At 36.9% G+C, this 26,689-nt stretch overlaps 4 protein-coding genes across 7 annotated transcripts; 3 read left to right on the forward strand and 1 right to left on the reverse strand.

Annotated features, from left to right (window-relative positions):
• The first annotated feature begins 1,372 nt into the window (after nucleotides 1-1,372).
• On the forward strand, nucleotides 1,373-6,525 carry LOC107038456 (carotenoid isomerooxygenase). Of its 2 annotated transcripts, none has more exons than XM_015257591.1 (8): nucleotides 1,373-1,909; nucleotides 2,745-2,891; nucleotides 2,980-3,124; nucleotides 3,696-3,846; nucleotides 4,525-4,748; nucleotides 5,365-5,835; nucleotides 5,910-6,008; nucleotides 6,118-6,525. In XM_015257591.1, the coding sequence occupies exons 1-8, from the start codon at nucleotides 1,590-1,592 to the stop codon at nucleotides 6,334-6,336; spliced, it is 1,776 nt and encodes a 591-aa protein (XP_015113077.1). In that variant the 5' UTR covers nucleotides 1,373-1,589; the 3' UTR covers nucleotides 6,337-6,525. The 2 variants fall into 2 exon arrangements, with proteins under 2 accessions (XP_015113077.1, XP_015113164.1); XM_015257678.1 differs by having other exon boundaries at nucleotides 4,525-4,676.
• A 932-nt stretch (nucleotides 6,526-7,457) lies between these two features.
• On the forward strand, nucleotides 7,458-13,204 carry LOC107048499 (SHC-transforming protein 1). The gene is made up of 10 exons (XM_015271683.2): nucleotides 7,458-7,941; nucleotides 8,957-9,078; nucleotides 9,139-9,209; nucleotides 9,444-9,504; nucleotides 9,569-9,742; nucleotides 9,807-9,970; nucleotides 10,623-10,852; nucleotides 10,926-11,066; nucleotides 11,410-11,648; nucleotides 11,944-13,204. The coding sequence occupies exons 2-10, from the start codon at nucleotides 8,977-8,979 to the stop codon at nucleotides 12,076-12,078; spliced, it is 1,317 nt and encodes a 438-aa protein (XP_015127169.1). The 5' UTR covers nucleotides 7,458-7,941; nucleotides 8,957-8,976; the 3' UTR covers nucleotides 12,079-13,204.
• LOC107048453 (WD repeat-containing protein 97) lies at nucleotides 11,322-21,364 on the reverse strand. 3 transcript variants are annotated; one of them, XM_015271626.2, is made up of 17 exons: nucleotides 21,048-21,364; nucleotides 20,692-20,976; nucleotides 19,978-20,098; nucleotides 19,569-19,918; nucleotides 18,920-19,053; nucleotides 17,897-18,072; nucleotides 17,543-17,612; nucleotides 16,939-17,030; nucleotides 16,700-16,806; nucleotides 16,233-16,408; nucleotides 15,300-15,376; nucleotides 15,081-15,220; nucleotides 14,221-14,326; nucleotides 13,928-14,164; nucleotides 13,199-13,417; nucleotides 12,860-13,134; nucleotides 11,322-12,089 (listed from the first exon to the last, which is right to left on the reverse strand). In XM_015271626.2, exons 1-16 carry the CDS (start codon nucleotides 21,255-21,257, stop codon nucleotides 12,872-12,874), a joined length of 2,763 nt encoding a protein of 920 aa, XP_015127112.1. In that variant the 5' UTR covers nucleotides 21,258-21,364; the 3' UTR covers nucleotides 11,322-12,089; nucleotides 12,860-12,871. The 3 variants fall into 3 exon arrangements, with proteins under 3 accessions (XP_015127112.1, XP_015127108.1, XP_015127118.1); XM_015271622.2 differs by lacking the exon at nucleotides 11,322-12,089 and having other exon boundaries at nucleotides 12,325-13,134; XM_015271632.2 differs by lacking the exon at nucleotides 11,322-12,089 and having other exon boundaries at nucleotides 12,325-13,134; nucleotides 20,692-20,938; nucleotides 21,048-21,131.
• A 413-nt stretch (nucleotides 21,365-21,777) lies between these two features.
• Nucleotides 21,778-26,525, forward strand: LOC107048470 (protein fem-1 homolog B). The gene is made up of 5 exons (XM_015271649.2): nucleotides 21,778-22,204; nucleotides 22,316-22,608; nucleotides 23,594-23,771; nucleotides 24,213-24,430; nucleotides 24,881-26,525. Exons 2-5 carry the CDS (start codon nucleotides 22,474-22,476, stop codon nucleotides 26,297-26,299), a joined length of 1,950 nt encoding a protein of 649 aa, XP_015127135.1. The 5' UTR covers nucleotides 21,778-22,204; nucleotides 22,316-22,473; the 3' UTR covers nucleotides 26,300-26,525.
• The last annotated feature ends 164 nt before the right edge of the window (nucleotides 26,526-26,689 follow it).

The following is a 26,689-nucleotide window of genomic DNA, read 5'->3' on the forward strand; positions in this document are numbered from 1 at the left end:
CCGCGTGCCTAAAAGTCCAATTTCCGCCACATTGTGATGAAAAATATTGTTCGTAACTCGTGAAAAAATGTTTTTTAGCTCGTGGGATTATATCACTCGCCTTCGGCTCGTGATATAAACCTCCCACTCGCCAAAAAACACTTTTTTGCACTTGTTACGAAATATACTAATATGATGAAGAAATGATATAAAATGAATAATTCTATCAACTAATTTTTTTATGATGTCAATACTTTTTAGAGAATTAATCGGGATAGCATTTACTTGATGCCGTTGAGAAGAATGCGTAGTAATGGATTACTTAGATGCATTTCAGTACCGAAGTGGTCAAATGGTGTAAGTCGATTTTGGCCATTAGCCAGTTTTCAATGAATATCTTGAAATCTGAGGGAGATGGCAAAATTTTTCTCATAATCTTTTTAGCAGCACTCAATTCGCTCTACAAAAAAGTTATTATGAAAATTTCGCTATCTCCCTTACGGGTGCCAAGTGAATTTGAAAAAACATTCAAAAAAATTTTTTTCTTTCCCTCCATCATTGGAGAAATATGTATTCATCCATCCGACGAAATTTCAAACCCGCAACCGGAACTAGACATCGAGAAAATAAATGCGGAAAATCCTCTATTTCGCGTGACGAACCTCGAGAAAGCATGGGATCAAATGGGTACGGCGGGTTGAAATATCTCTCTTATTCACCCCGGTACCCCATTGTTTTTTGTCGCCATCACATTGAACACATCATTCCCCATATCTTCAAATTTTTTCAAATTTTTCTTGAGTTCCTAGGGGGTTGAAACGTTGAATTTAATCAAAACTCCATAAGAGGCCGTGTATAAGACTGATTTTGTTTATTTAATTTATCGATATCCATACGTTCTAAAATTTTAAAATTATCACCGATGTTCACCATCTGTCTAATACTACTAATTAAAAAAATTACAACTTTGTTGGTGAATGTCAATTTTCAAGGTCATCGCCAAATTCACTTGGTACCCTTAAATTCGGAAATATTTCTGGAAAACTGAACTGAAGACTAAATTGACTTAAGCCGTTTGACCACTTCGCTACTGATTTAATGAATAAAACATCGACTGAATAGTAAACGTAATATCCCATTTCAATTTTCGATAACCGACATAATGTCACAACGAATAGAAAAATGAATCAATTCGGTAATAGGACGGGGCACCCCGGCCACCACGTGATGATTCAATCAATATGAACCTTTCATCACGAGTTCTATTCCTGCGCAGGGATAAACACGTGTTCTTTAATGCCTGTGACATTGATTTATCCGGCTTCCGAAGTCAATGTAACTAAAGTGATTAGGTCGATGTTTTTAAAGGCCAGTGATTGCGATCTCCCGTCGTTATTCGTCGCTCCCACGGCGAATAGTTCGGGTGTCCCTCCGAATGGCATAAAAATCCCTCCCCAGAGTAAACCATTTGTTATGGATTTCACGCACAAGCGAATCCACCAAATTCTGTCGGCGATATTAAAACCGCTCATCAACTCGGTGATTGATGATAACAATCGGCTGCCGGGGAACGAAGAGGACAGTGACTAGATTAAAAAAATTAATATAAAATGACGCGAGAAATTTTCAGAGAAGTCGACGACTACTGCCGCAAGGAGAAGTCGTCGCACCTCTGGGATAATAAAAATAATAACGGGAAGGGAAATGTTGCGTGGGATTGTGACGATGATGTTGATTACTATCCGAACTGTGACCCCTCCGTTTGGATGAGGTCGTGCGACGAGGAAGTCATCACCCCGATGACTGGTGAAGTACGCGGGGTCATCCCCGAGTGGTTGAGTGGTACGCTTTTACGGAATGGACCGGGCAGTCTCAAAGTTGGGGATTACCAGTTCGATCATTTGTTCGATAGTTCGGCGTTGTTGCATAGGTAGGGATGAGCCGGGCAAAGCGGACCATCTTCACAAGCGCGAAAAAATTTCGTAGAAAAACAGAATTCTAGAGAATGCACGTATGAAAAAATCGTATAGAAATTTTCTATACGGATTGCGTACAGAATTTCTACAGAATTTTCGTATATGATTTTCGGATATTTCTACACGGATATTTTTTATAGAAATTATTTCTACACAATTTCTATAGGTTTGACCCACTGCCACATGTATAGAAACATTTCGTATGGAGTTGCGACATTTCTCTACGTTTTTCTCTGGAGCGTTTAGACATTTTTCGTATGAAGACAAAAGTTTATGTAAAAATTTATGTATAGACATAATTCGTATAGAAAATTTCTATACGATTTTTTCATACGTGTGGTATTGCATTCAGCGATCGGCAATAATCATTACGTTAGTAATATTAAAAGAAGATTACCTTGACATAACGAAAGTTCACTAATTTTTATTGAATTTTGATAATAATTCTAATTTTCAATTGTCTGTTGAACAATTGATTCTAAATTTCTGAATATGATTTTTCGATTAATTGCACAATCGTCAATCTTTCAAAGTCAATTATTGATTTATATAATGTTAAAAATTTTGAAATAGTTAATTGATGATTAATTTAATAAAAAATAATGAAATTCATCAAAATAAAAAAAATTAAAAGTAGATAATTGAATTAAATGATGAATTTCATTTTAATTTCATTTCATCATTTTTTTTATTTCATTAGTAATTTATTGGTCGAATAATCCCTATTAAAGAAATAGGATTTCCGATGGATTCCCGTGTAAAAAATTGACTACGTGAATTTTCCTGAAGGTTTCACATTTCCGGTGGAAGAGTGACATATCAACGGAGATTCGTCCAAACGGATGTCTTCAAGAGAAACCATCAGGCGAGGAGAATAGTCCTGACTGAATTTGGAACGAAATCGGTGCCCGATCCATGTCAAACGATATTCCAACGGTAGAGAATCCATTTTTTCACACTGAAAATAGTGAATTATCTCAGATGTCCACGATTTTTCATTTCATTTGGGAAAATATTTATTCAGAATAGCGGCTGTTTTCAATCCTGACTCTGGGTTGTCCGATAATTCCATGATTTCGGTGTATCCGTTTGGAGATCAATACTACACGTTTGCAGAAGCTCCATTCATCCATCGGATTGATGTTGAAACATTGGAGACTAAGGATCGAGTACGAAAATTAACCAATTTTTCATGTGTGAATGTAAACCTAAAAGGAAATCCCTTATTTTAAGATGTCAAAAGTCTTGAAATACGATTTTTCTGTACTGCTTCTCACGATTTCTCGTCTGGGGATTGGTATTGCATACTTTCCCAACATGGAAACTTAAAAATCACTAGAAAGGAATTGTGTCCGAGGCTTTTACGCTGCGGTTTTTTCAGTCGTGTGGTTGGCCAGCTCTCGCCTTCGGCCGGACGCCAACTCCACGCGCGTAAAAAACCCCATCGCAACAGCCCGGAAAAATTCTATTGTGAAACCCTTATTTGAAATCAATTAATTAAAGAAGAAAATTAATTTATCAAAGCCTCGATTATTAATCTCAAACAGTTTTTTGTGCCTGTATAAAATTTTTGTTTCAATATAAGACTTTCAAAAAATCTTGATTGGAAGCCCCACATTCTCTTTTTAGTCTTAACTTGACACCATAAATCTGAAAATATTTTTTTTTATGTAATTAAAATTTTTACAATGAAAAATCTCCCTGAATCATCAATATACCTGACTCAATCGATTTCTAAAGATCTGCATTTCGGATTACGTTGGAGTCGTTAATCATACTTCACATCCCCATGTGACGGACGATGGCACAGTGTATAATGTTGGATTGAGCATAACTGCGATGGGACCTGCCTACAGTGTTGTATGTTTTCCATCAGTTCCTAGTGACACTGGTCAGTAAATATGACATTAACAGCGATTTGTCAAGAAGTCTCGGGAGTAAAAAAAAATATTGAAATGCGGGGAAAATACTGAGCCAAAAGGGGAGGGGAACTTGAGAAATTTATTCTTCTAGGAACTGGATAAAACAAGTTGGAGGTGATCTGAAGATTATTAATTTTAATAAATATTCAAAAACACAAGGTGCTTGATAGGTGTCGGCGCTGCCATCTTGCTTCAAAGATGGCGACACCACCACCTCGTATTTTTAAACATTTATTAAAATTATTTATCCTCTTCAGCCCATCTTCAACTCGCTCCATACGATTTCTATAGAATGAACAATTTGCTAAAGCCATTTTTCAGATTTTTTCATCCCCTTTTGACTGAGAATTCATTCCGCAAAATTTGTTTTCACTCTCGGTCCTCTTAAAATAATATAATTCATCAAAAAATCAGTAACGGTTTTTTGTACATAACATTCAGTCGAGAGTTTTCAAAAAGAAATTGCAATTTTTTCACAGTATTTCGTTTTGTCTCATTAAAATAGAAGAAAAGGATATTAAAAATATCATACTGAGAATTTTTTCATAACAAAGATTTCAATACCATGAATTTCAAAATCGATTGAATTTTTCAAATGAAAACAAAATTCTGTAAAAAACGAAATATTGAAAAAACTGACGTTGCAGGCAGGAATTCCGGTGGCAAAGCCATGTTCGAAGGAGCATCGATAGTGGCTAGTCTCCCAGCGAGGTGGAAATTGAATCCCTCGTACATGCACACCTTCGGCATCACCGAGAACTACTTCATCATAATCGAACAGCCCCTGGCAGTGTCGATGGTGACTATGATGGCATGTAAAATAAAAAATGAGCCTCTCAGTTCGGCTCTCAAGTGGCACGACAACGAGAATGTAATTGAATACTTTAAATACCTTCGATCTTCCTCGTCTCAAAAACACGAACAAAAACGTTTCATAGAAAAAAACAACAGAATCCAATTTTTCTATACAACTTATTCTATTGAGGTGTTTTTAATATAAAATTCTTCAGCTCCAATTTTCCACGTTTTTCTGTTTACTTTTTTAATGAGAAGAGAAAGCAAATACAGATAACGCTTTTTGTCACCGGTTTATTTGGATATATATATAAATATATATATATATTTATTTATTTATTCTTCTTTTCTAAATACAATAAAACGAAATGAAAAATCATATTACAGTACCACATGCAAAACATACGCGCGCATACATCTCTAGTACAGCGGAAAAACCTCAGAAAACTCATGTCGACCAATTCCCGCAGAAACTGTCTCAATAGAAAAATAAAATATTGCATTTATCGAACATTTTCTATAGAACAAAACAGGCAGTACCTAGAGCTGCGAAATTCTTCAATAGAATCGGCGAAAAAATAATGAAATTTTCTATCAAATTCGCTAGGTTTTTTTGCGAATTACTTTCGTGTGAGAAATCTTGAGTTGTATTAGGGAAAAATTTCAGCCCACATATGCATTTATTTGGACAGACATTGATTCACGTGCTGTCTCGTGCAACCGGTGCCCTAGAAAGAACTTTCACCGCAGCAGCTCTATTCTACCTCCACATAATCAATCAGTACGAATCAGAAAAAGGAGATTCAATCGTCATCGATATATGCTGTTATCGCAATGCTAAAATGTTGGACTGTATGTATGTCGACGCTATGAGAAACATGCACAAGAATCCCGATTACTCGAAATTATTTCGAGCGAGGCCGCTGCGATTTGTTCTACCGATGACGGATAAATTCGCCGATGTCAAGCCAAACAGAAGAACAAATATTTTCGAGATGAAAGCCAGTGCTCACAGACGGGGGGACGGAGCTATCTCGGTGGAGCCTGAATTGATCTGCAATCTGGGGTGCGAAACTCCCCGTCATAATCAGAAGTACCTGGGGAGACAGTACCGCTATTTTTACGCCATTTCCAGTGACGTTGATATACAAAATCCTGGAACGGTAAACCAACTATTGATAATCAAATTTTTTTCGTAGGGAATTTTTAGGTGATTGATTAATAATATTCCCTTCAGATAATTAAAGTCGATACACTCAATAAATCATCATTGACGTGGAGTGAGGATGGACTTTACCCGAGTGAACCGATTTTCGTAGCTCAACCAGAATCACAGGTATGTCGATAATAAATTCGATATAGTGTAGTGATCGGACCTGAAGAATGAATTTGGTTTTTGCTCTGTCAATTAATTCTGTCAATTAATTCATTTTTTATAACTTAAGAATGAAGATGACGGAATCATCCTGAGCGCTGCAATATACGGAGAAGGAAGAGAATGCGACGTATGTCTCCTAATTCTGGATGCTAAATCGATGATTGAAATGGGAAGAGTGACATTCCACACTCCAGGAGCCGTTCCCAAGTGTCTGCATGGCTGGTTCACCCTCGAAACCCCTCCAATAGATGAAAATAATGATAACAATAATGATAACAATATTTAAATATACACCGTTAACGGAAATTCGAGACAGTATCATTTTGTACAATAAATTATCTTCGTGTGTTTACAAATAGTCATTTCAACGGATCTATAATTAAGCTGATTTATGAAAGTCACCACAGAACAAATGAAATCAGTGACTCGACCGATAAGTTGAATAAACTAAATAGTGCAGACAATTTTCAATAACTTAAAAAAAAATTATTTTTGTCATTCCAGCCGTAAGGCAGCGTTTCACGGACGCTCTGCGTCTGTGAATCTCTGCCTACGGCCGTCATGACAAAATAGTATATTTCGTAACTAGTGCAAAAAAGTGTTTTTTGCCGAGTGGGAGGTTTATATCTCGAGCCGAAGGCGAGTGATATAATCCCACGAGCTAAAAAACATTTTTTCACGAGTTACGAACAATATTTTTCATCACAATGTGGCGGAAGTTCACTTTTCGTCACAGCGTGATGAAAAAGTTTTTTTCGGCCCAATGACGAAATATACTATCTCAGAAAAATTTCTGACTACGAATAAAGCTCATTTGTCCATCAAATTTTATGGAAATCATGGGAACTATTGATTCATTGATTCATTACCCAAAAATTCACATCTTACAAATTCTCACTCATTACTTCAGGCCCAGTTGCACCATCGTCTGTTAACTAAACCGCCAGATAACGGTCTGTTAGTCTACAAGGATTACACATGGATAAATTAATCCTGGGGTAAAAGAGCTAACAGGGCTCGGTGCAACCGGGCGAGCGACCCGCCAAAGTATGTTATCCGATGCTCTTAAAAAAACACCAGGCAGTGTATGTCGGCCTGTGTTTTGCTTGCAACGTTTTGCAACAGATAGACTCTGTATGTGCGTATGTTGCATTCGCATGCAGAGTCAGTCTGTGTGAGTCCCCTAGGGCTTCCCTACCCTCAAATATAGGCTATAGGCCTTCTAGTAGAAGTTTATCCTTCGGAGGGTACCCCCACTCTACGTAATTCCCACTCACATGCTTGGACCCCACTCCAAAAATCTACGGCTATTCTTCTGGAAGATAACCTATACCTCTCACACAAGCACCACAAGTCCGGTGGAAACTAAACACGGAGTTTCCGTCCATGCGCACAAGTGCCCCTGGAATGTGTCATCCATTCCTGTATCAGCTGTCAAATCCCATTGACGCCTACCGTGGTGCTACGGATATGTATTTAATTTTTTTCCTGACCGCAGTGAAGCACAGAACGTAATATCACTGTATACATGACTACACAACTGGTTATTTAGCGCGTTAGTATCGATGACTCGGTTGTTTTTTGAATGAAACGGGGTGCATTGTCAATAGTTCAGGCTGGGTGAATATAAACATCATTGCTGCTCCGATTTTTACTGCTGACTTCTGCTGCATTGAAACGTTGAGAGTGCATTTTGTTCAGTATCGAGTTTATCTCGGATGTAACGATGATTGAAGGTTAAATTTTTTAACGATAATTGTGCATGGGCGTCGGTAATTCGCGTCTTGGATGTCACAACGTATGGAAAAACAGTACCTTTCACCAAGGACATTGGGTACGGATTTTCATAGGGGGTTTCAGGGGAATTTCGGTGGATTCAGCTGAGTGTCATGTAAGTTATCTTTGAGTCATTAGTAATTGGCGATTAGTCAGACGCATCGCATGTGGTTGATAATTTGCAATGGCCTTTCAGACGTCCTCATGTGTGAAAAATTTCATAGAAAAACCCAGATTGACTGGGTAATTCTGTCAGCGTTTTGCTGATTCCATCGAAGATTTGGAAAGTTTTCTATTACTTTTCTCCAAATAAAAATGTCCAACAGGAAATTTCTGCAGAAAAAAGTAATAAATTTAGATTTTTATATGGACGTTCTATTGAGATATTTTCTGTAGTAATTCCTCGACAAACGAATTTTTCTCCACTCCTTTTTTTAAATTTTTCCTCGTTGAAACACGTATGACAGAATTTAATAAAAGTCGATAGAATTTTATTTTAATTCTATTCAAAAATTTCATTTACCTTTTGCGCTAATTCTGTTGTAAATTATAGCACTTTACCGTGTGTTTTTCAGTAGTAATTTTTTATATACGAAGTCTAAGATATTGACTTCCCTATATAACTTCCTCTACAAGGATTTTCTCTATAAGAATTCTTGGGCATTGATTTTCTGAATTTTTTTCGTGGATTTCAGTAGGAGTGGAAATAAACAGAAAATCTAGTCCCAAGAATTTCTATGCATAAATGAAAAACCATTGACTGTTTTTATCAAATACGTGTAGAAAAATGACAGTAAAGTTTCACAATCTGCAATAGAATTATTCAATAGAATTTTAATAGAACCCGAACAGATTTCTTAGAGAGTTTCAATAAAAAATTAATTGAATTCCCCACAGAAAATACTAGGTTTTTCTATTCAATTTTTTTCTCAAATTGAACATTTCCCCTTTAAAAAGAAAAAAAAAGCGTAGAAAGACTGATAGAATTGTCAATAGAAGTCCAATAAAAATGTAATGACTCACTAAATGCCCTACATTTTTCTATGAAATTTCCTCACATGTGCCGTTATGATTTATCGATTGATTGATCGTGATGATGGTGAAGGGTAAGCTTACAAATTTTACTTCAGTTTCAGTGTGGAATGCAGCGATGGCCAGTGGGAACAGTGGGAGCTTTATAAGCAAGCCGGCCAGAGGATGGCTCCACCCGGATCATCTGGTCAGCAAGGAGGGAATCACTTACGCTGTGCGGGTAAGAATCAAGGGCACGAGAGAGTAATCATCTTTACTGATTCATCAATTTATGTTGCAGTATATTGGATGCCTAGAGGTCTACACGTCGATGAAGAGTTTGGATTTTGAGACAAGATCATGTGTAGCGAAGTATGAAAAAAAAACGTTTAGATGACAATAACTTTCATCCAAAAGCATGAAGTAGATTCCAATGTTCCAATTCCAATGTCAGAGTCCTGTTTTTGAAAAAATTGAACTAAAAATTGATGGTTTCACGTTCGAAAGATCCATTTTATTTATTCTTTTTCTCTTTTTTTTATTCGATCGTGTCATTTATTTTACGAAGACCATGGAAAATGAGGGAAGAATATCTTTTTTTTTTAGAGAATGCATCAATCGAGTCTGCGAAGCAGCAGGCTTAAAATCTGCGGATAAAAAAAGACGGGTAATGTGAATCTTTCATTAAGAAATTCTTCTATCCATGAAATTAATCAAGAATACTTCCCCAGGTTGACAGAAAAGTTCTACGAGCAATTGCTGATAAACCATGCATGGAGCATGCGGGCTCCAACATAAATCTGACAATCAGCAGCACTAGTCTATCACTTACGACCCTCGAGACTGGCCATGTCATAGCTAAACACGAAATGCCGAGGATTTCATTTGCTTCCGGTGGCGATACGGTCAGTAATATGGAAGAAGGAGGGAAGGGAATTGAATGTTATTCGTTGTTATTTGGCATTCTAGGAAATACTGGACTTTGTCGCGTACGTAGCGAAAAATATGCAAGAATGGCGAGCTTGTTACGTATTGGAGTGCGGCGGCGGTCTGGCGCAAGACGTCATATCGACGATTGGCCAAGCATTCGAATTGAGATTTAAAGAATTCCTTACAAAACCGTCCTCACTGCAGTAAGGGTTTTATTTATTAATTGCAGGCATGGGAAAATTCAATAGATGTGAATTTTTGTGTAGAACTTATTCGTTTCTGGTTTTTCTTGGGGGAATTCTTGGACATGAACTTTCTGCATTTTTTTGTCAATGAGAAAAATTGAAGATTTTGTCAATGAGAAAAATGGAAACGCTGAGTAGAAAGTTGGAAAATTTATGTCCAAGGATTATTATACAAAAAAAACTCAAAAGAATAATCTATTTAAAAAATTGAAGTTTCGATTTTTTGAAGTCTTGGAATTTCATGTAAAAAATATTGAAATCTATGGCAAGGACTATAAACTTTTCATTTATGTTATTGATAAATCCCTCAGTGTTTTGTGTTTGAAATGAAATTCCATTTTTGAGGTATATGTGGTAATGAAAATTATAGAAATTCAAGTAACTATTGTTTCGAAATTAATTTGAAATTCAATTGACTGTGATCTCCGATTTTCATAATGAGAGTTGAATTTTGATCGTGAAAAAGACTCAATTCTGTTGAATATCCAAGATGAATAAAAGTTCCATGAGGAGTTTAATCTCGAATTGAATGAAAATTCTCACCATTGGAAAAAATATCAAACAGTATTTAAAAAGAGCAGATGGAATTAAGTGGTTTTATTCGTCTTAGTCCGGTGTTGAATGGGATTCGCGAACCAGACCGAGACTACTACAACGATCTGCCAGGAAAAGTGCCCCCTGACATTGGACCACCACCGGTTCCACCACTTCCTGTCACGACTTCAACCCTGCCGAATCTTAAACATCATCATTCCTCTCAGAATCACGCACTGTCGAATCATATTCAGTGTACATTCGTCAATGGCCGCAGACGGCAAACCCCGGGGCAACAGTGGACTGGTATAGCACTCGAACCATCTCCATCTTTAAATAATTATACTCCAAGTCATGTTATTTTTGTAAATTTTTTTAGAAACTGGTAACTTAATTGATCTGAGTTCGGACGGTGCGGCATCTGCTCAATCAGAACACAATTATGTCAATGACACCGTTGTTGCGGCGAGCCACGACAGTAGGCGAGAACCCTCTTCGCTCTTTGATGCATTTGATATGCGTAAGTTCTCATGAAATTTTTGAATAAACACTTTTTTCATGGATTTTGTAATGAGAAACAGGGAAAATTCTGCGGAAGAAACTTGGAAGTGTCGACCAGTAATTCCTGTAGCAATACTTTCAAAAGAATAATTAATTCAGAAATACATAAATCTATTATCAAGAAAACCAATAGAATTTTTCGAAAAATTCCAATCAACCTCATTTTTATTTAAGGAATTATTTTTCGGATTTTTCAATTAAATGTTGCCATAAACTGCGGTGTGACAAATTGCACGTTTTCCTCGTGTTTCATCAATTTCAATTTCCCCATGTGGGAATATGACGAATTAATTTCATTTCAGAGCCATTCAGCACAGCAATATCAGAGATGAACAAATTGAGTCCACGTTCTCAACAGCACCAATTGAAAACAGAAGTTTGGTATCACGGTAGTGTCAGTCGTCCAGAGGCAGAATCAATGCTGACTAAAGACGGTGATTTTTTGGTTCGTGAATCTCAAGGCTCACCGGGACAATACGTCCTCACGGGGATGAATAACGGAATTCCCAAGCATTTACTTTTAATCGACCCCGAGGGAGTTGTAAGTTAATCTCTTCAAAATAACATTGAGTAGGGAAGGATGAGGTAAAATGGACATTTGACTTTTCTAAATGTTCACAATTCTATGAGCATTAAAAAATAAGTTCATCAATTGTGCTCGCTCTGAAATCATAAAGAGGGGCAATTGCACTTTACAACGAGTAAAAAAACGTTTCATCAAGAGTTCAATTAATTATTAATTAGCATTGAAAAGAGGCAGAAGTGTCCAGATTGCCCCACTCTTCCCTGCTCTTCATTCATCAGAAATAGAATGATATTTTTATCCCCTCATTCAGGTGCGAACAAAGGACCGTATTTTTGACAGTGTCAGTCATCTGGTGAATCACCACTGTGACAACGCGCTTCCGATTATATCCGCAGACAGTGCCCTTGTGCTTCGATATCCAGTCCCACGAAGAACCGATTATTGATGAGATGGTCTCTGTTCTTCCCGGAAAAAGAGAAAGTCTGAAATGCTACTACCAAGTAGTAATTTTAGGGGCTGGGAAATACAGAGCCGAGAGGATAGAAGAGAAAGTAAAAAGACTTTAGGAAAGATTTTTACCAGTGCCACCCAACAATCCAATTCCCAGTTGTGAATAGTGGAATGATTTATTTCCCTTTTCTATGATTTTTCAGACTCCTCACTTCTTCCATGCCTCTTTCTATTCTTTCAATTGGGTTGTTGCACACTTTTTATGGATGAAAATCATCATTTTTCCATTCAACAGTAAGAAAGCTAATGCACAACTTAAATTCCCATTGAATGTCTCAAATTCCCGATATCCAAGATTGTTCACAGGGCTATACTTCGATTACTTGGATGATAATTTTATTTTTGTATTGTACTCCAGAGGCGACAGCTTGTATGAAAGACTAATTGTCGGTATATTTGAATTTAGAGTAAAAGATAAAATAGAAAGATTCAAGTTTCTTCTCATTACTTGTCGATAAATGAATATGACCGCGGTGATAGACTCTTTATGATACTTTTTTTATAATATATATTTTCGTACATATATATTCGTAATAGAATACCGAGCCTCGTGACCCGTAACGTTTTTTCCTTCGTGAAATTGAAAGATAGTCGATACAATGTATATTAACGTTTATTGAGAATTTGTAACTGGAATAGAGATGAATGAAGTGCGCCTGAATCGTTGGATTGTAATCATCAGTTCATTTAATCATGTCATGAATAAAATATTTTACCTCATAAAATATTCACTGAACAGTCTCAATGGCTTCATCACTGAAACCTTCAGACGCTGATGGACCCATAGTCAGATATATTTCTGAGGGATAATTGTATTTGAGTCGATGTCTTTCCAACTGTTCTGTCTCATTGAAGTCATCAGCTTTCATATCTTCTGTGTCAGCGACTTTGATGACTAGTGAATTTGGAAGGAAAGCATGAAGATTCAAACCAGGCTCGTAAATCTCTGCTGGTAATTTTAATTCATCGGAAAACTGTTTTATGCTACATCCTGTGTAAATAAAATTATCATGAAATCGACTTGAAGAGATGTTCATTAAAGCCACTGGCATTACCAATCATGTGGGGCTGTTCCGATTTATTGAAGACTTTCCTATTTTTCCCATACTTTTCCACATAATTCCAGATGTCATGTGGACTAGTTCCATTTTCAGTTCGCGAAGAGATGCCGAGCAATTCGGCGATGTGTCTTTCCCAGTCATGGTGTTCCATCATAGTTTTCATTTTCACTATTTTCTTCGCATTTAGTATATTCTCTTTGATTCGTAAAATATCTGCGGGGATATAAAGGAGGGACAAATAACTCCAAATTTATCTTCTTGAATTACGTAAATTCTATTGCATTTTTATTGAACTTCTGTTGGATATCCCATTAACTTCAGCGAATTCTGTTGTAAAATTGCGTAGTTTATCTACATGTTTTTTTAATAGCAATGTTCAATAGAAAATATTCTATAGAAAAAATAAATAGAATTTAATTTTTCTATGTAGTTTATTCCATTGAGATATTCAAGTTTTATTGTTTGATTTTCTTCCCTAATGAAAAGAGACAAAGAAATAGAACGAAAAAGTATAAAAATTTAAATCACGAAATCGCTGTAGAAAATGTCCGAGTAGAAAAACATCTAGAGAAATATGATCTAGTGCTTTTTCCTATAGAATAGTTCCTATTGAATATTTCCAACTAAAAAAGGCAGTAAAAGTGCGAAAACTTTCAGTAGAATCGGCCAAAAACTTTTAAAATATCCAACAGAAGGGCGTCATTAGTTTTTTCAATTATTCACCTTCATCTCTATATCTCAATTGCGCGCACATCTGCTCCTTGAACATTAGATCAAGACTCGGAGCATCTGTTGATGGGTCTAGCGAACCGAGAGGCACGCTGCTGACAGGGTGCAGCATTTTATCATCAATTACCAAGTGTTCATCGATTGATTTAGATTCTGGATCATCCAACATTTCCTCCTCTTCTTTCTCTATCCCATTGTTTAAAATTTGCAGACGATATTTTGGCGATAAATCTGCAAAGCAGTTGAGAAAATGAAAGCATTCAACAAATACTAGATTTATGCATTACAATTTTCGTAGGGAATTCGGTAGAGATGTTTTCCAGCGCTGAACACAATATCTCCGAGGAGCGCGGAAAATGTTATGTGTGATGTGCAAACGTTTATTTCCAGTATCTGAAAATATGGGATTTAGTGTGCATTTGGCATTCATATTTTCTCTCGGGAAAATGCGGCCAAATGAAACAGCCCTGGTCAACTCTAAAAATCAAAATGGAGTGACAGAAAAAAATTTTTTGACAAAAAAGCGTATCACATATGAAAACATCGTATAGAAATTTTCTATACGGACTGAGTTAGATTTCCATAGGATTTTCGTATATGCTATTCGGATATTTCTATACGGATATTTTTATACAAATTATTTCTATACGATTTCTACAGATTTAATCCTATACGATCCACTGCCACATGTATAGAAACATTTCGTATGGAGTTGCGATATTTCTCTACGTTTTTCTCTGGAGCTTTTAGACATCTTTCGTAAGAAAACAAAAATTTATGTAAAATTTATGCGTGGAAATAATTTGTATAGAAAATATTCGTATAGAATTATCCGAACATCATATACGGAAATCCTATAGAATTTCTATACGCAATCCGTATAGAAAATTTCTATACGATTGTTTAATATGTGATGACGCACAAACTCCAGGAGTAAGAAAAACATTTCATCTTTAACATCGCAATTTTCTCGTATTTACACGTGAAAACTGCATAAATTTCAGGCAAAAATTCCCAAAAGAGGGAATTTGCATCGAGATTACGATCTGACATGTAATTTTTCGTAATTTTTATTTGTTCTCGATGCCCCGGTGTTTCACTTCGCCCCATGATCCCCCAATTCTAAATCCTTGGATTTTGAATGAACCTTGACTAGATCATTCTGGTGATCCCATATGCGTAGTGAACCATCCATCGATGATGTAGCGCATATTTGAAGGGACTCTGATGTGGCCAGAGCCAGAATTTGCTTCACGTGGTTTTTCGATGGATGGTGCTCCAATTGCCCTGCGTACGAAGACGAAAATTACGCATGAGATAATTCAAAACTTACTATTAGTTTGGAAGAAATCGTTCTCACTCTTACTTCTTTCTACTACATCGTACATAAATAACTGATGACATTGGGAAGATTCGGTGCTACTGACGACACAGATCGTGGATCTATTTCGAGAAATTTTTATTGTCTGAATGCTTTTGGAAAAAACATAGTCGAACATTTCACTAAACTAGGGAGAGGGCGGAAGAATAGTGACGGAGTTGGCAGTTGAATCAGTAGCGAAGCGGAAAACCGGGTTGAGTCGATTTTGACTATTGGCCAGTTTTTGACGAATATCTCGGAATCTAAAAGAGATAGAAAAATTTTCGTCACTACCTTTTTTGTATAGTCAATTGAGGGTTATAAAAAAGGTCATAAGAAAAATTTTGCTACCTCTCTTAGATTCCGAGATATTCATCAAAAACTGGCCAAAAGTAAAAAGCGACTTGACCCGGTGTACCGCTTCGCTACTGAAAAAGCCTTTGGAAAAATCGAGCGTTCAGACGATCGCCGAAAAATTTCTCTACGCCAATTATAAATGTTCTGGCGGTACTTTTTTTTAGCAATTATATAGAGCCTACTGCACGGAGAGAAATATTCAATAAAAATTACGTATCTTTTCCGAAATTCCGGAGCGAAATGTGGTTACAGGAAATTTTACGGAACTGTCACGGAAATTTTCCGGAGCGTTTCGTAATTTTTATCTGAATCTCCTGTGAAAAATTACGATACCGTCACTTAAATTTTCTGAGTCGATTCCATAATCGCTGAATGAATTGTGAGTTGCGTAATTTTTACTGAACATTTCTCTCGGTGTGGAGGCGCGCTCTTTGGGAGAATTTGGGGAAAATCGGCGGAAGCGATCATCCGCATCGACAGCACCCAAAGGTTTACATCGATCATTCTCGCGATCATTTGGTCAATTGGTGTACACATTGATGTTAAAAAACATTATATTCTCTTCTTAAGAGAGGATCTCACCCGAGAGATCCGATGCAGGTGATTGGAGTGGTGTAATAAATGCAATGCAGTAACGATAGCGGCATCAATGTGTCCGGGAAGATTCTCCAAATTTTCAGAGATTTATCCGCACTACTCGATATAACTTGACGAGAGACTATCGAGGAGTGCAAGTGAATTATTCCGGCGTCATGCGCCTGTAGAAGAAGAAAAGAAATTATATCAGCAATTCAGTAGCGAAGTGGTAAAGCGGTTTAAGTCGATTTATCTCGCAGTTGAGTTTTTGAGGAATATTTCCGAAACTAAGGGAGATAGCGAAATTTTCGTAATTACATTTATTGTAGCTCTCAATCGGCTCTACAAAAAAGGTTATAACAAAAATTTTGCTATCTCCCTTAGATTGCGAAGTATTCATTGAAACCGGGTCAATAGTCGAAATTGACTTGCACCGTTTTACCACTTCGCTTCTGCTAGAATATTGAACTCACTGAGATTGAACTTTCCTGTTTTCCGCTCGTCTCTTCGATGGAGATCAATTCCCCTTTTTCAGTTCCGATAATTATTCGTGTACAAATGGCATTGACGAGTTTTGATTCTATGCAAAATACAACCGGTGATAAGGGATGGATGTAAAATAAAATAAGATGTGAAGAGAAGTTACTCGTCGCGAGATCGAAAAGTCATTTTATCAGCTTTTTGACGACAATATACATTTTCTTTGACTTACTTTCAGCTTCACGATCGGATCCACGAATTGCTTCGTAATGATCGTACACTACGAGACATGTGATGATTTTTTCCGCACTCTCCCACTCGTCTCTATGAGAGAATATCAGGAACAGTTGAAAGAAAATACACACGACAAAATTTCATTGAAAAATGTAGCGATTTCGGTCAAATATTCTGCTAGATTTCTGTTGAACTTCTATTGAAAATACTATTAAATTAGTCAATTCTGTTGAAGAATTCCGCGGGGTTACGTGCGTTTTACAGGAAATACCCAAGCGAAAATATTTCATAGAAACACTCATTAGAATTTTAATTTTATATCCAAATTTGTCTATTGACACATTTTCTATACAAATTCCTCGACGCGAATTGTGAAACTTTTTCGCTACTTTTTTTCTGTCAGAATAAAAAAAAATCAAACGAAAAAACTTGGAAAATTCGAGCCAAGGAATTTCTACAGCAAATATTTCCACGAAATAAAATAAATATAATTATTCCCAAAAAATAATTCCAATTGAAATGCCTCAAAAACTAAGGAGAAGTAAGAAATCCAACAGAATTTTCTAGCGAATACTGAAGCGCAAAGAAATTCATTAAATTACTCAATTTTCATAGGATTGGTTTTCGTGTTAGCCACCAGAATTCCGTTAGTACCCAGGATGTACATGCGACCTGCATTCAAGGCAATACAGAAATGGATTGTATTACAATACCTCGGAGATTAATATCGTTACGGAATCGAATGCTTTACTCTATCCTCTTCCCCTCTTTTGTAAAATAAAAAGAAAGTTGATTGTCATTCTCTAATGTTTAGGAATAACTTCAGAGGATAAATCCTCTTTGACTTAACGCGTGATCCACTTTTGTTCTGTGATTGATTCTGAAGAACTGTCAATAAATACGCCCCTTCGATTTATCCTGAATTATTTCTTAAGTAAATACAACAATATGATCACCTGCAATAGCACTGTGGGCTACAGCCAGGACTGCAGAATGAGTTGGGAGGATTTGAATATTCAGCTGTTGTCCTGACGCGGATGACAACATTCTGACAATTTTATCAGCACAACAGACAACCACGCGGGTAGTATCAATGGGACTAGCCGTCGCAAACAATTTTGCTGGTTCAGCTCTAGAGAAAAAGAATGCAGAGACGTTAAGAGACACCTCAAGGCCCCGGTGGATTATCTTTCGAACGTGATCCTGATTTTTTTTCATTTCGATAATCTGAAATGATCTCCAATTGCTATGAAGTTTTCCATAGCCCTGGAGTCTCCAAAAATTATGATTGCAGAATCAAAAAAACGTTGAATAAAAGCTGAACATTTTCCACGAGCGTTGTTGAATAATATTGGGATATAAACCCAATAGGGAGGAAATTGCCAATTAATAATTGGCAGTGTCTATTCACACGCTCCACGGTAACTTTGACCGTAGATATACGGGACGTTTTCCCGTGGATCCAAGGTAATTTCTACCGTGGATATATGGGAGATCGTGGACCGTCAACTTTTACTGCTCAAATTAAATCTAGACAATAAACTAGACACATCGAATCAATTGATAAGTGATATGAAGATAGTAGACTAGTAAACAATTTTCTGGAATACGCATATCAGTATAGATTAACGCAAATAAACAATGAAATAAATAATTGACTAAACGCAAATAAAAGATGAAATGAATAGTTTTTTACATTTTATGTGAACGTTTTCTTAACGATCTCACTCCCTGTTTCCTCTCTATTGGACTTATTTCTTAATCTTTATTAAAAACGCTCTTCCAAAATGTTAACTTTTTTTCTAATTTTTGATTGTACAATCATAATTTTTAGGGACTCCTGCGTGATGAAAAATCCAATGGAAATTGGGATATATTTTACATTATGAAGATGGAAAAGCAATCGAGATAATGTTCGAAAGATAATCCACGCGGGGCTTAAATTAAAATTATGGGTGTCATGTTGTGTGGTTGCATACGTCAACGGTGAATAGAATGTATAAAGCTGATGCATCTGGAAACAACTCAGTTTAGCGCCCACTGTTGCTAGTGAAGAAGCAGAGCCATTGACCGCCATGTAAGAGACTTCGCCAAGTTCATTGAATGACTCAATCTAGAATTTTGAATTATGAAGTAGAAAGAAATTGGACAAACTACCTTGGACAATCATTCAAAATTGGAGATTCAAGCGGCCATTGAACTATTAATTATCACGGGTACGAAAAAATCCAATAATTCCTCGCGTATGTTCTAAAATTTCCATTAGTTTTTCATAAATTATAACAGAAAAATTCTCCACCCAGGGAACAATTTTTACGGATGCCACGTAAAAGTCCCCAGAAGACCGGTAAATATCCGGAAATTTACCGGTAATTGGTAGCTGTGCACCTTTCCGCGGGTTTCTTTTTTAACCAGAAATGTTCATAAAAAAATCAGCAGTGACTATTGGTCAGTTTTCAGTGAATATCTCGGAATCAAAGGCAGATAACGAAATTTCTGTTAAAATCTTTTTTGTAGAGCGAATTGAGAGCTCGAAAATGATGTTTAAAATGCAGCAAATAAGTTATTATCTAATGCGAAGAGAAAAAAATGCAGTGAAAATACTTGAAAAATTTAACTTTAGAGCACCTTTTGTTTCAGATTACAACTCCAGGCCTGAACTATATCGTCTTCGCCGCAAGATATAAATCCACATATGGAAGGATGTCCTGTGATAATTTTCACAGCCCCTTGATGACCACTGGGACAGTCCATCATGCATTCTAAGTCTAAATTCCACGCAGAAACACTCCCTCGTTGATCGCCCGTGATTATCCATCGGCTAGTTGAATGAAAATACAAAACAGTGATCGCGGTTTCCATTGCATTGACTTTTCTCGCCAGGAATTTAACAGGAACATTACTATCTTCGTCTTTATCAGATGCCAGGGGGATTACGTATACAGTTGTCAGGTAAGATCCAGCCAGTCTCAAGAAGACTAAAATTCGTTTGGGAGGATTTATCTTTGTGATATGACTGATTCTAGTCAAAACTCACGTGGATCGTGTTGTATCAAAGAGGAGTATTCTAGTACCCATGTAGGGCCAAATGAGCTGTCTGATATATTGACTGTTTTCCAGGAATTGAGAGTCTGTTCTTTGTGGTCCAGGGGAAATCTCTGCTTGTGGACAAGTTAGTTTATGTTCACACAGAAAACAACATCGAGAAATCCCGGGTTTGGGGATTTTATACGTTTTTGAACGTATCTTACGTGGAAGAATTCAATTGAAAACCCTCATGCACTGGTTAGAAATGGAATTCTACAAAAATTCCATTGCAATTCAATTGGAAGTCTAGTAGAATTCTATAAAAAATTCAATTCATTCATTATCAAGTCCTATTCAAAATTCATAAACACTTGATAGGAAATTCTCAACAAATGTTTTTCTATAAAAACATCTGTATCATTTTATTGTTTTTTTTTTCTAGAATTCTCAATGGGTTTTTTCAGTTCGTTTTCTTGACTTCTATAATGAAAAATAAAATCCAACAAAATAAACCTCAAGAACATAAATCATTGCTAACATATTCTCCTCAAGGAGTCACGAGCAAAGGCCGCTACATTTCGACCAGAATCCGCAAAAAAAATGAATAGAATTCTTAATATAAATTTCACCAATATTATTCTCAGGATATCCCCTAATCTTCATCGAGTGATTACATCAATAAAAAATATTGAAGAAATGTGATTATGAAAATGTAAAAAATTACCGTCGCTCTTGTCGCCCCAATAACAAGCATTTCATTGGTGTAGGGTGTATAGAAAACATTCTCCACCCTAAATTCATTCCTCACAATTTGTATCAGTTTGCACGTAGGCTCCAATATCCAGATTAAATCGTCGTGGGGAATAAAACCCGCGAACATCTTTGATGCTTGAAACCAGAGAAATTTCGTAAAAGCCATGGTGGAGCTCAGACTGAAGGAGGGCTGCACTGGCTTCCCCTGAATGGAGAATCTGTGTATCACAAACGCAGTGTCCAGTAGGAGATACTCCTGACAAAGAATGATTTTTTACTTCAATTCATTACGAGATGTTTAGTCATTGAGAATGGGAAATCCATTACTTTGGTATCATCGCAGTAGCATATATCCAAGAAATTCCCCATGATCGGTGCCGAAGAGATCAATTTCAATCCATGATACAATTTCATCTCACGAATTCCCTCGAAAGATGCCTCTTCACATCGCGATCTCAAACGTTCCTTCATGCATTTTATGCTCATCATCCACGAGTGTTTCTGCTCCGCAATTGTGGAAGAATCGGAGCCTTCCATTTTTTTTGTGTCAAAATATTCAAATCTTCAAAATGCTTCAGCGCTCCTCAAAGTGGGAAATCCATATCAATTCGCTGAAGAAGGTGATGAACCGATTTCCATTGGCTAAACGCACTGCACGTATGAAAAAAATCGTATAGAAATTTTCTCTACGGATTGCGTATAGAAATTCTAAAGGATTTTCGTATATCTTATTCGGATATTTCTACACGGATATTTTTTATACAAATTATTTCTATACGATTCCTATAGGTTTGATCCTATACAACCCACTGTCACATGTATAGAAGCATTTCGTCTGGAGTTGCGACATTTCTCTGCGTTATCTCTGTAGCGTTTAGACATCTTTCGTATGAAAACAAAAATTTATGTAAAAATTTATGTCTAGAAATAATTCGTATAGAAAATATTCATATAGAAATATCCGAATATCATATACCGAAATCCTATGGAATTTCTATACCCAATCCATACAAAAAATTTCTATATCATCCTTTCATAGGTACGTGCGTAACAGAAAGGCCCCGTCCGCGAGGGGTTAAGGAGAATTCTGAGAACCTCAACTTGAGACGTTTGAAAGTCTCAATTTGAACCATTTAAAAATCCCAATTTCAGACATTCAAGTCTCAATTTGAGATCGTAAGCCTGTTTTTCTGTGCACAATCGTGATTCAGTCCTTATCATGCATTTCTGTACCTTCAATTTTCCCCTACATCCCCAGTCAGCAGAGCTCTCAACATTCAAAACGATCTTACTCGATAAAAATCACTCACAAATTCATCATCCCCGGGAAATAAAAACGGTGCGAGTTGAAAATTTCTAGATGGACGCGCCTGCTCCCGAGATTCAATTCAAATTGCACTGCATTGGTGTTGGTATGAAGCACCAAAAAAAAACAACGAAAAAAGATTATTCCTCTCCAAGAGTGACGTTCTCTAACCCAACAAGTAACTACCCATCTATTTTTGCAACCAACCAGTATCGATACATTTTTGCCGTTTAAATTAACTCGAAATAGAAGACTATAACATCTCGTCATGTATTTATATCGTAAATAGAACGATGGAAGTGGCTTTTGAGGTTAGAGCTTCAGTGAGCAAGCACCAAAGCAACTTGTGTTCTTGAGGTGCCCTTTCAACTCTACTTGTGCTATCTGATGAACTGAGTGTTAATTAACTACGGAGTGGAGTTGACATTTTGATAATTCATCAGAGCGATGGCAGGGGAGGCGGAAATCGATCAGGATGTGCTCCACAGGGTGTATTGCATGGCTAGGGATGGCCTGTCAATGACTCTTTATGCTCATTTGGCTGATAAACCCCGGGAGTTCGTGAATAGGCTGATAAACCAGGTAATCATTGATGAATTTAAAACAAATTTGCGGCATGAGAGATTCTGATTTTTGAGAAAAAAATTGATTTCTCGCATTTTTCAAATCATTTCAAGCATTCTTTTGAACGCGAGTTGACACTTCTGTTCTTGATACATCGATGAAGGAATCAATCTGTGTTCAAGCTTAGCAATTTTTGATGAAAATATTTTTTTCGATGATGTCATGCACGAAAAAATTTCATTGGGCAATCTGACGAATTCGATCGAAAATTCTATTGAAGAATTCCCCAGATTTACTGCGCATGTTTTTATGGAAAATTTCCAATAGAAACTATTCCAAAGAAAATTAAGAGAACTTCATTTTTCTATACAACTTTATGGATTGAGACACTTTCTGTAGGAATTCCTCAACATGAATTTTCTATTTTTTTACACTCTCTATTTTTCTTGTCTTTTAATAATTTGGAAAATCTGAGGCGAGATATTTCTGTATAAATATCTCAATAAAATGAGCTGTATAAAAAATTGAGTTCTATTGATTTTTTCACTGTAGTAATTTCCATTGAGCATTTATATTGAACAAAGAAGCGCACAGATAAGCTATAAAATTGTTCAATAATTCTGTAGCGAATTAACTACGTTTTTCTACACAATTTTTTCAACTTGGTAGAATGGTAGAACTTGGTAGAACTCTTTTTATGGTGTCATTCAGACCTAGTCTTGCATATAAGTTCGTTTTATCTGGGAAATGATTGAAATATGAACTTGAACAGTACATTTCTTTGTTGCAATGATATAAATTTAATAGACACGTGATGCCCATCCTCTGGGCTCGCCGCCCTTGGCGCCATTCCAACGGTTTTTACGCATGACACTGCTGAGAGACAAAGGAATACGCGGAAGCGATGGGTGTCTTTGTCAAAAAGCCATAGAAAAATTTTCACGTTTTATCAATTTAATTAGTTGTATCATGTCTGAAGATACGATGTTTATATAATTCACAGAAATTCATCGATGAAGATGGACAAAGGAGCACTCCCTTCATTGTTGCAGCTCGCCAGGGCCACGATAAAGTTATAAAAATGCTGTTGGATAAGTTTGAACCTGATATTGAACAAGAGGGAACTGTCAAGTTTGATGGATATTTCATCGAGGGAGCTAGTGCTTTGTGGTGTGCCGCAGGTATGACACGTGTCTTTATTATGCATGAAAGAGTCCAGATTTTCTGACGAAATGGTATTCAGATGAACCAAGTCTTTGGGTTTTTTCTATTTATAATTTCACAGACAATATAATTTTTATTCCTATAATTTTTATTCCTGTTTTGCTTTAATTTTCGTCACAAAATCCGAGCAACAAATGGATAAACTAGGATTCTTATAAATTCTTATAAAACATTGGAGCAGAATAAATTATATAGAAAAATCAACATCTATTGATTTTAGTGCATTGAATATTTTCAACGAATTGCACTCGCAAATTATAAATTAATCGAAACTGAAAAAAAAACAGTAGAATTTTTCATTGAAATTTACTAGACTTTCAATACAGTTCCAATAGAATATCACAAGAAGGCCAATAGAGTTGGAATCCCTTGCTCAAAAATGATAAAAATTGATCTAGGAGCTGGACATCTGAATGTAGTCAAAACACTCGTCAAAGCCGGGGCGGATATCAATCACGCAACGCATACAAATTCCACTCCTCTCAGAGCAGCGTGTTTCGATGGCAGATTTGATATAGTAAACTATCTCGTCGATCACGGAGCCGACTTACACATAGCTAATAAATATAACAATACGTGTCTAATGATAGCTGCGTACAAGGGACATCTGGATATCGTGAGTTGAATTTACCGATATTACCCTCACACCCAGAGAAATGCTTTATTTAAATGCAATAAACGACATTGGCATCAAATGGATGTATTCACTCAAATATTTCCTAAGAAACATTTATTCAAACTCAACTTTGATTTTTATTCGCCTTTATTCACATCGAATCAACAGTTCTTTAAGCTAAAAATTAATGATTTCTCTTTTATTTCATAAAATTAGAACATCTAATGAAATAAATTTTACTTAAATCAAATAATCATAAAAAAATAAACAACCTTTTCTCTCTAAATTCGTATAATTGAAGCACTCTCATTGAAATGACCAATAGAGTCATCAATGTCCCCCAAAAAAGCTGTTAAAATGAATAAAAAAATATCAAATGAATAGATCGTTCGTCTGGGTGTAGGAGAATACCCTCCCAAATAAATAACAAACAGACATTTACAAATTCAGATGACATTTTTATTGGAACACGAGGCGAACCCCAACGAGAAGGCGCTCTGTGGTGCGACAGCTCTTCACTTCGCAGCTGAATGTGGCCATTGCAACATTGTATCCGAGTTGTTGAAATACGGAGCGACAATCACGAAGAATGTCAGTGGAATGACACCACTGATCGCAGCAGCTGAGCGAACTCGAGCCAATGTAGTTGAATGTCTGATATCCGAGAATGTCGCCACAAAGGAGGAGGTGATCGAGGCCTACGAACTCCTGGGTGCATCATTCGCGAATGACAAGGACAACTACTGTTTGACAACAGCCTACAAGTACCTCCACAAAGCCATGAAGATGAGGTACAGTGATCCATCGAACATAAACCGTAAAGAAGTGGCCGAGCCTGTCCATGCGTACGAGAATTGGAGAGAGAGCGAGACTTTGGAAAGATTGGAGAGTTTAAAAAACGATGCAAATGCGATTCATATGGAGTCGTTGGCTATCAGGGAGAGAATACTAGGAAACCATAACCCAGAGGTGCCCCATCCAATCGTTTACAGAGGAGCTGTGCTCGCAGATAATGCCAGATTCGACAGGTGTATTGACTTGTGGCTGCATGCCCTTTACCTTCGACAGAGGAATAGCATCACTGCAGTGAAGGATCTCCTCAGATTTGCACAGGTCTTCTCCCAGATGGTTCACGTGGGCATCGATCTCCATTTCAGTCAAGTGATGAATGTGCTCAAAGCCAGTGTCATTGAGCTGGGAAGGAACAAAACGAGGATGTTAGCATCTGACGCCAAAGAGGACAAAGAACAGTCTCTCGAGGAGACAGAGTCCAATGTCATGACGACACTGTACATTCTGACTATTCTGGTGAAACTTATGGCACTCAATGAGAAGGCGTGCGATGAAGATACTGTGGAAAAGACGACATTTCTTGTCCGCAAGTTGTGCGCACTCAAAATGACTCTGAGGGATGGACAGACTCTTCTGCATCTTGCTGTCAATGCTAAAACTCCAGTTGATGATTTTCATACTAATAATGTCTGCAAATTTCCCTGCTTGGCCACTGCACAGCTGTTGATTCGGGGTGGAGCTGATGTCAATGCTATGGATAATGAGAGGAACACTCCTCTTCACGTAATTGCTACTTATCAGAAACCAATTAGTGATTTTATGACGCTTCACAGTATCATATTGGAGTTGATTGATGCTGGGGCGCACATGGATATCGTCAATAGTCAGGGGGAGACCCCGTACGATGCAGCAACAACTGGGGTTGCTGAGATCATACTCAGGACTCAAACGAAGTTGTCACTGCAGTGCATGGCTGCCAAGGCTGTCAAGACTTACAATCTTTCTTATTCGGGTAATGTTCCGAGATCATTGGAGAGTTTTATCGAACTTCACGGGTCGGGTCTTCATCAGGGATAACAATTATCTCGTCAGCTCGAACAGGAAGAAGACAAAACCTCCGATACCCTTTTTTTTATGAGCCAAAACTATGATTGTTTGATATTTGTAAAGAGAACATTTTTTTTACCGCAGAAAGAACCAGTGTCTTTAGTTGAAGAAATAAGATGTTGGATAGATGGTAAACCCATGCTGTAAATTTATAAACGTGTAATGATAGCGTAAATAAATGTATAGAAATATTCAACTGTTAGTTGAAGTTAATGATTTTCATATTAATAATTCATACTAATAATTGGGTAAAGTAACTCTGAGGGGTACAGTCTCCTCAGTTTTACTATGTAGGCAAACTGACGAGTCCGTTCTCTTCGTAGCTACCACCACTTTGGCTAATCCCCACGCACATCCATA

The sequence above is a fragment of the Diachasma alloeum genome, unplaced genomic scaffold (assembly GCF_001412515.2).
Source record: "Diachasma alloeum isolate Michigan unplaced genomic scaffold, Dall2.0 Dall_scaffold_00176, whole genome shotgun sequence".
NCBI classification, from domain to species: Eukaryota; Metazoa; Arthropoda; class Insecta; order Hymenoptera; family Braconidae; genus Diachasma; species Diachasma alloeum.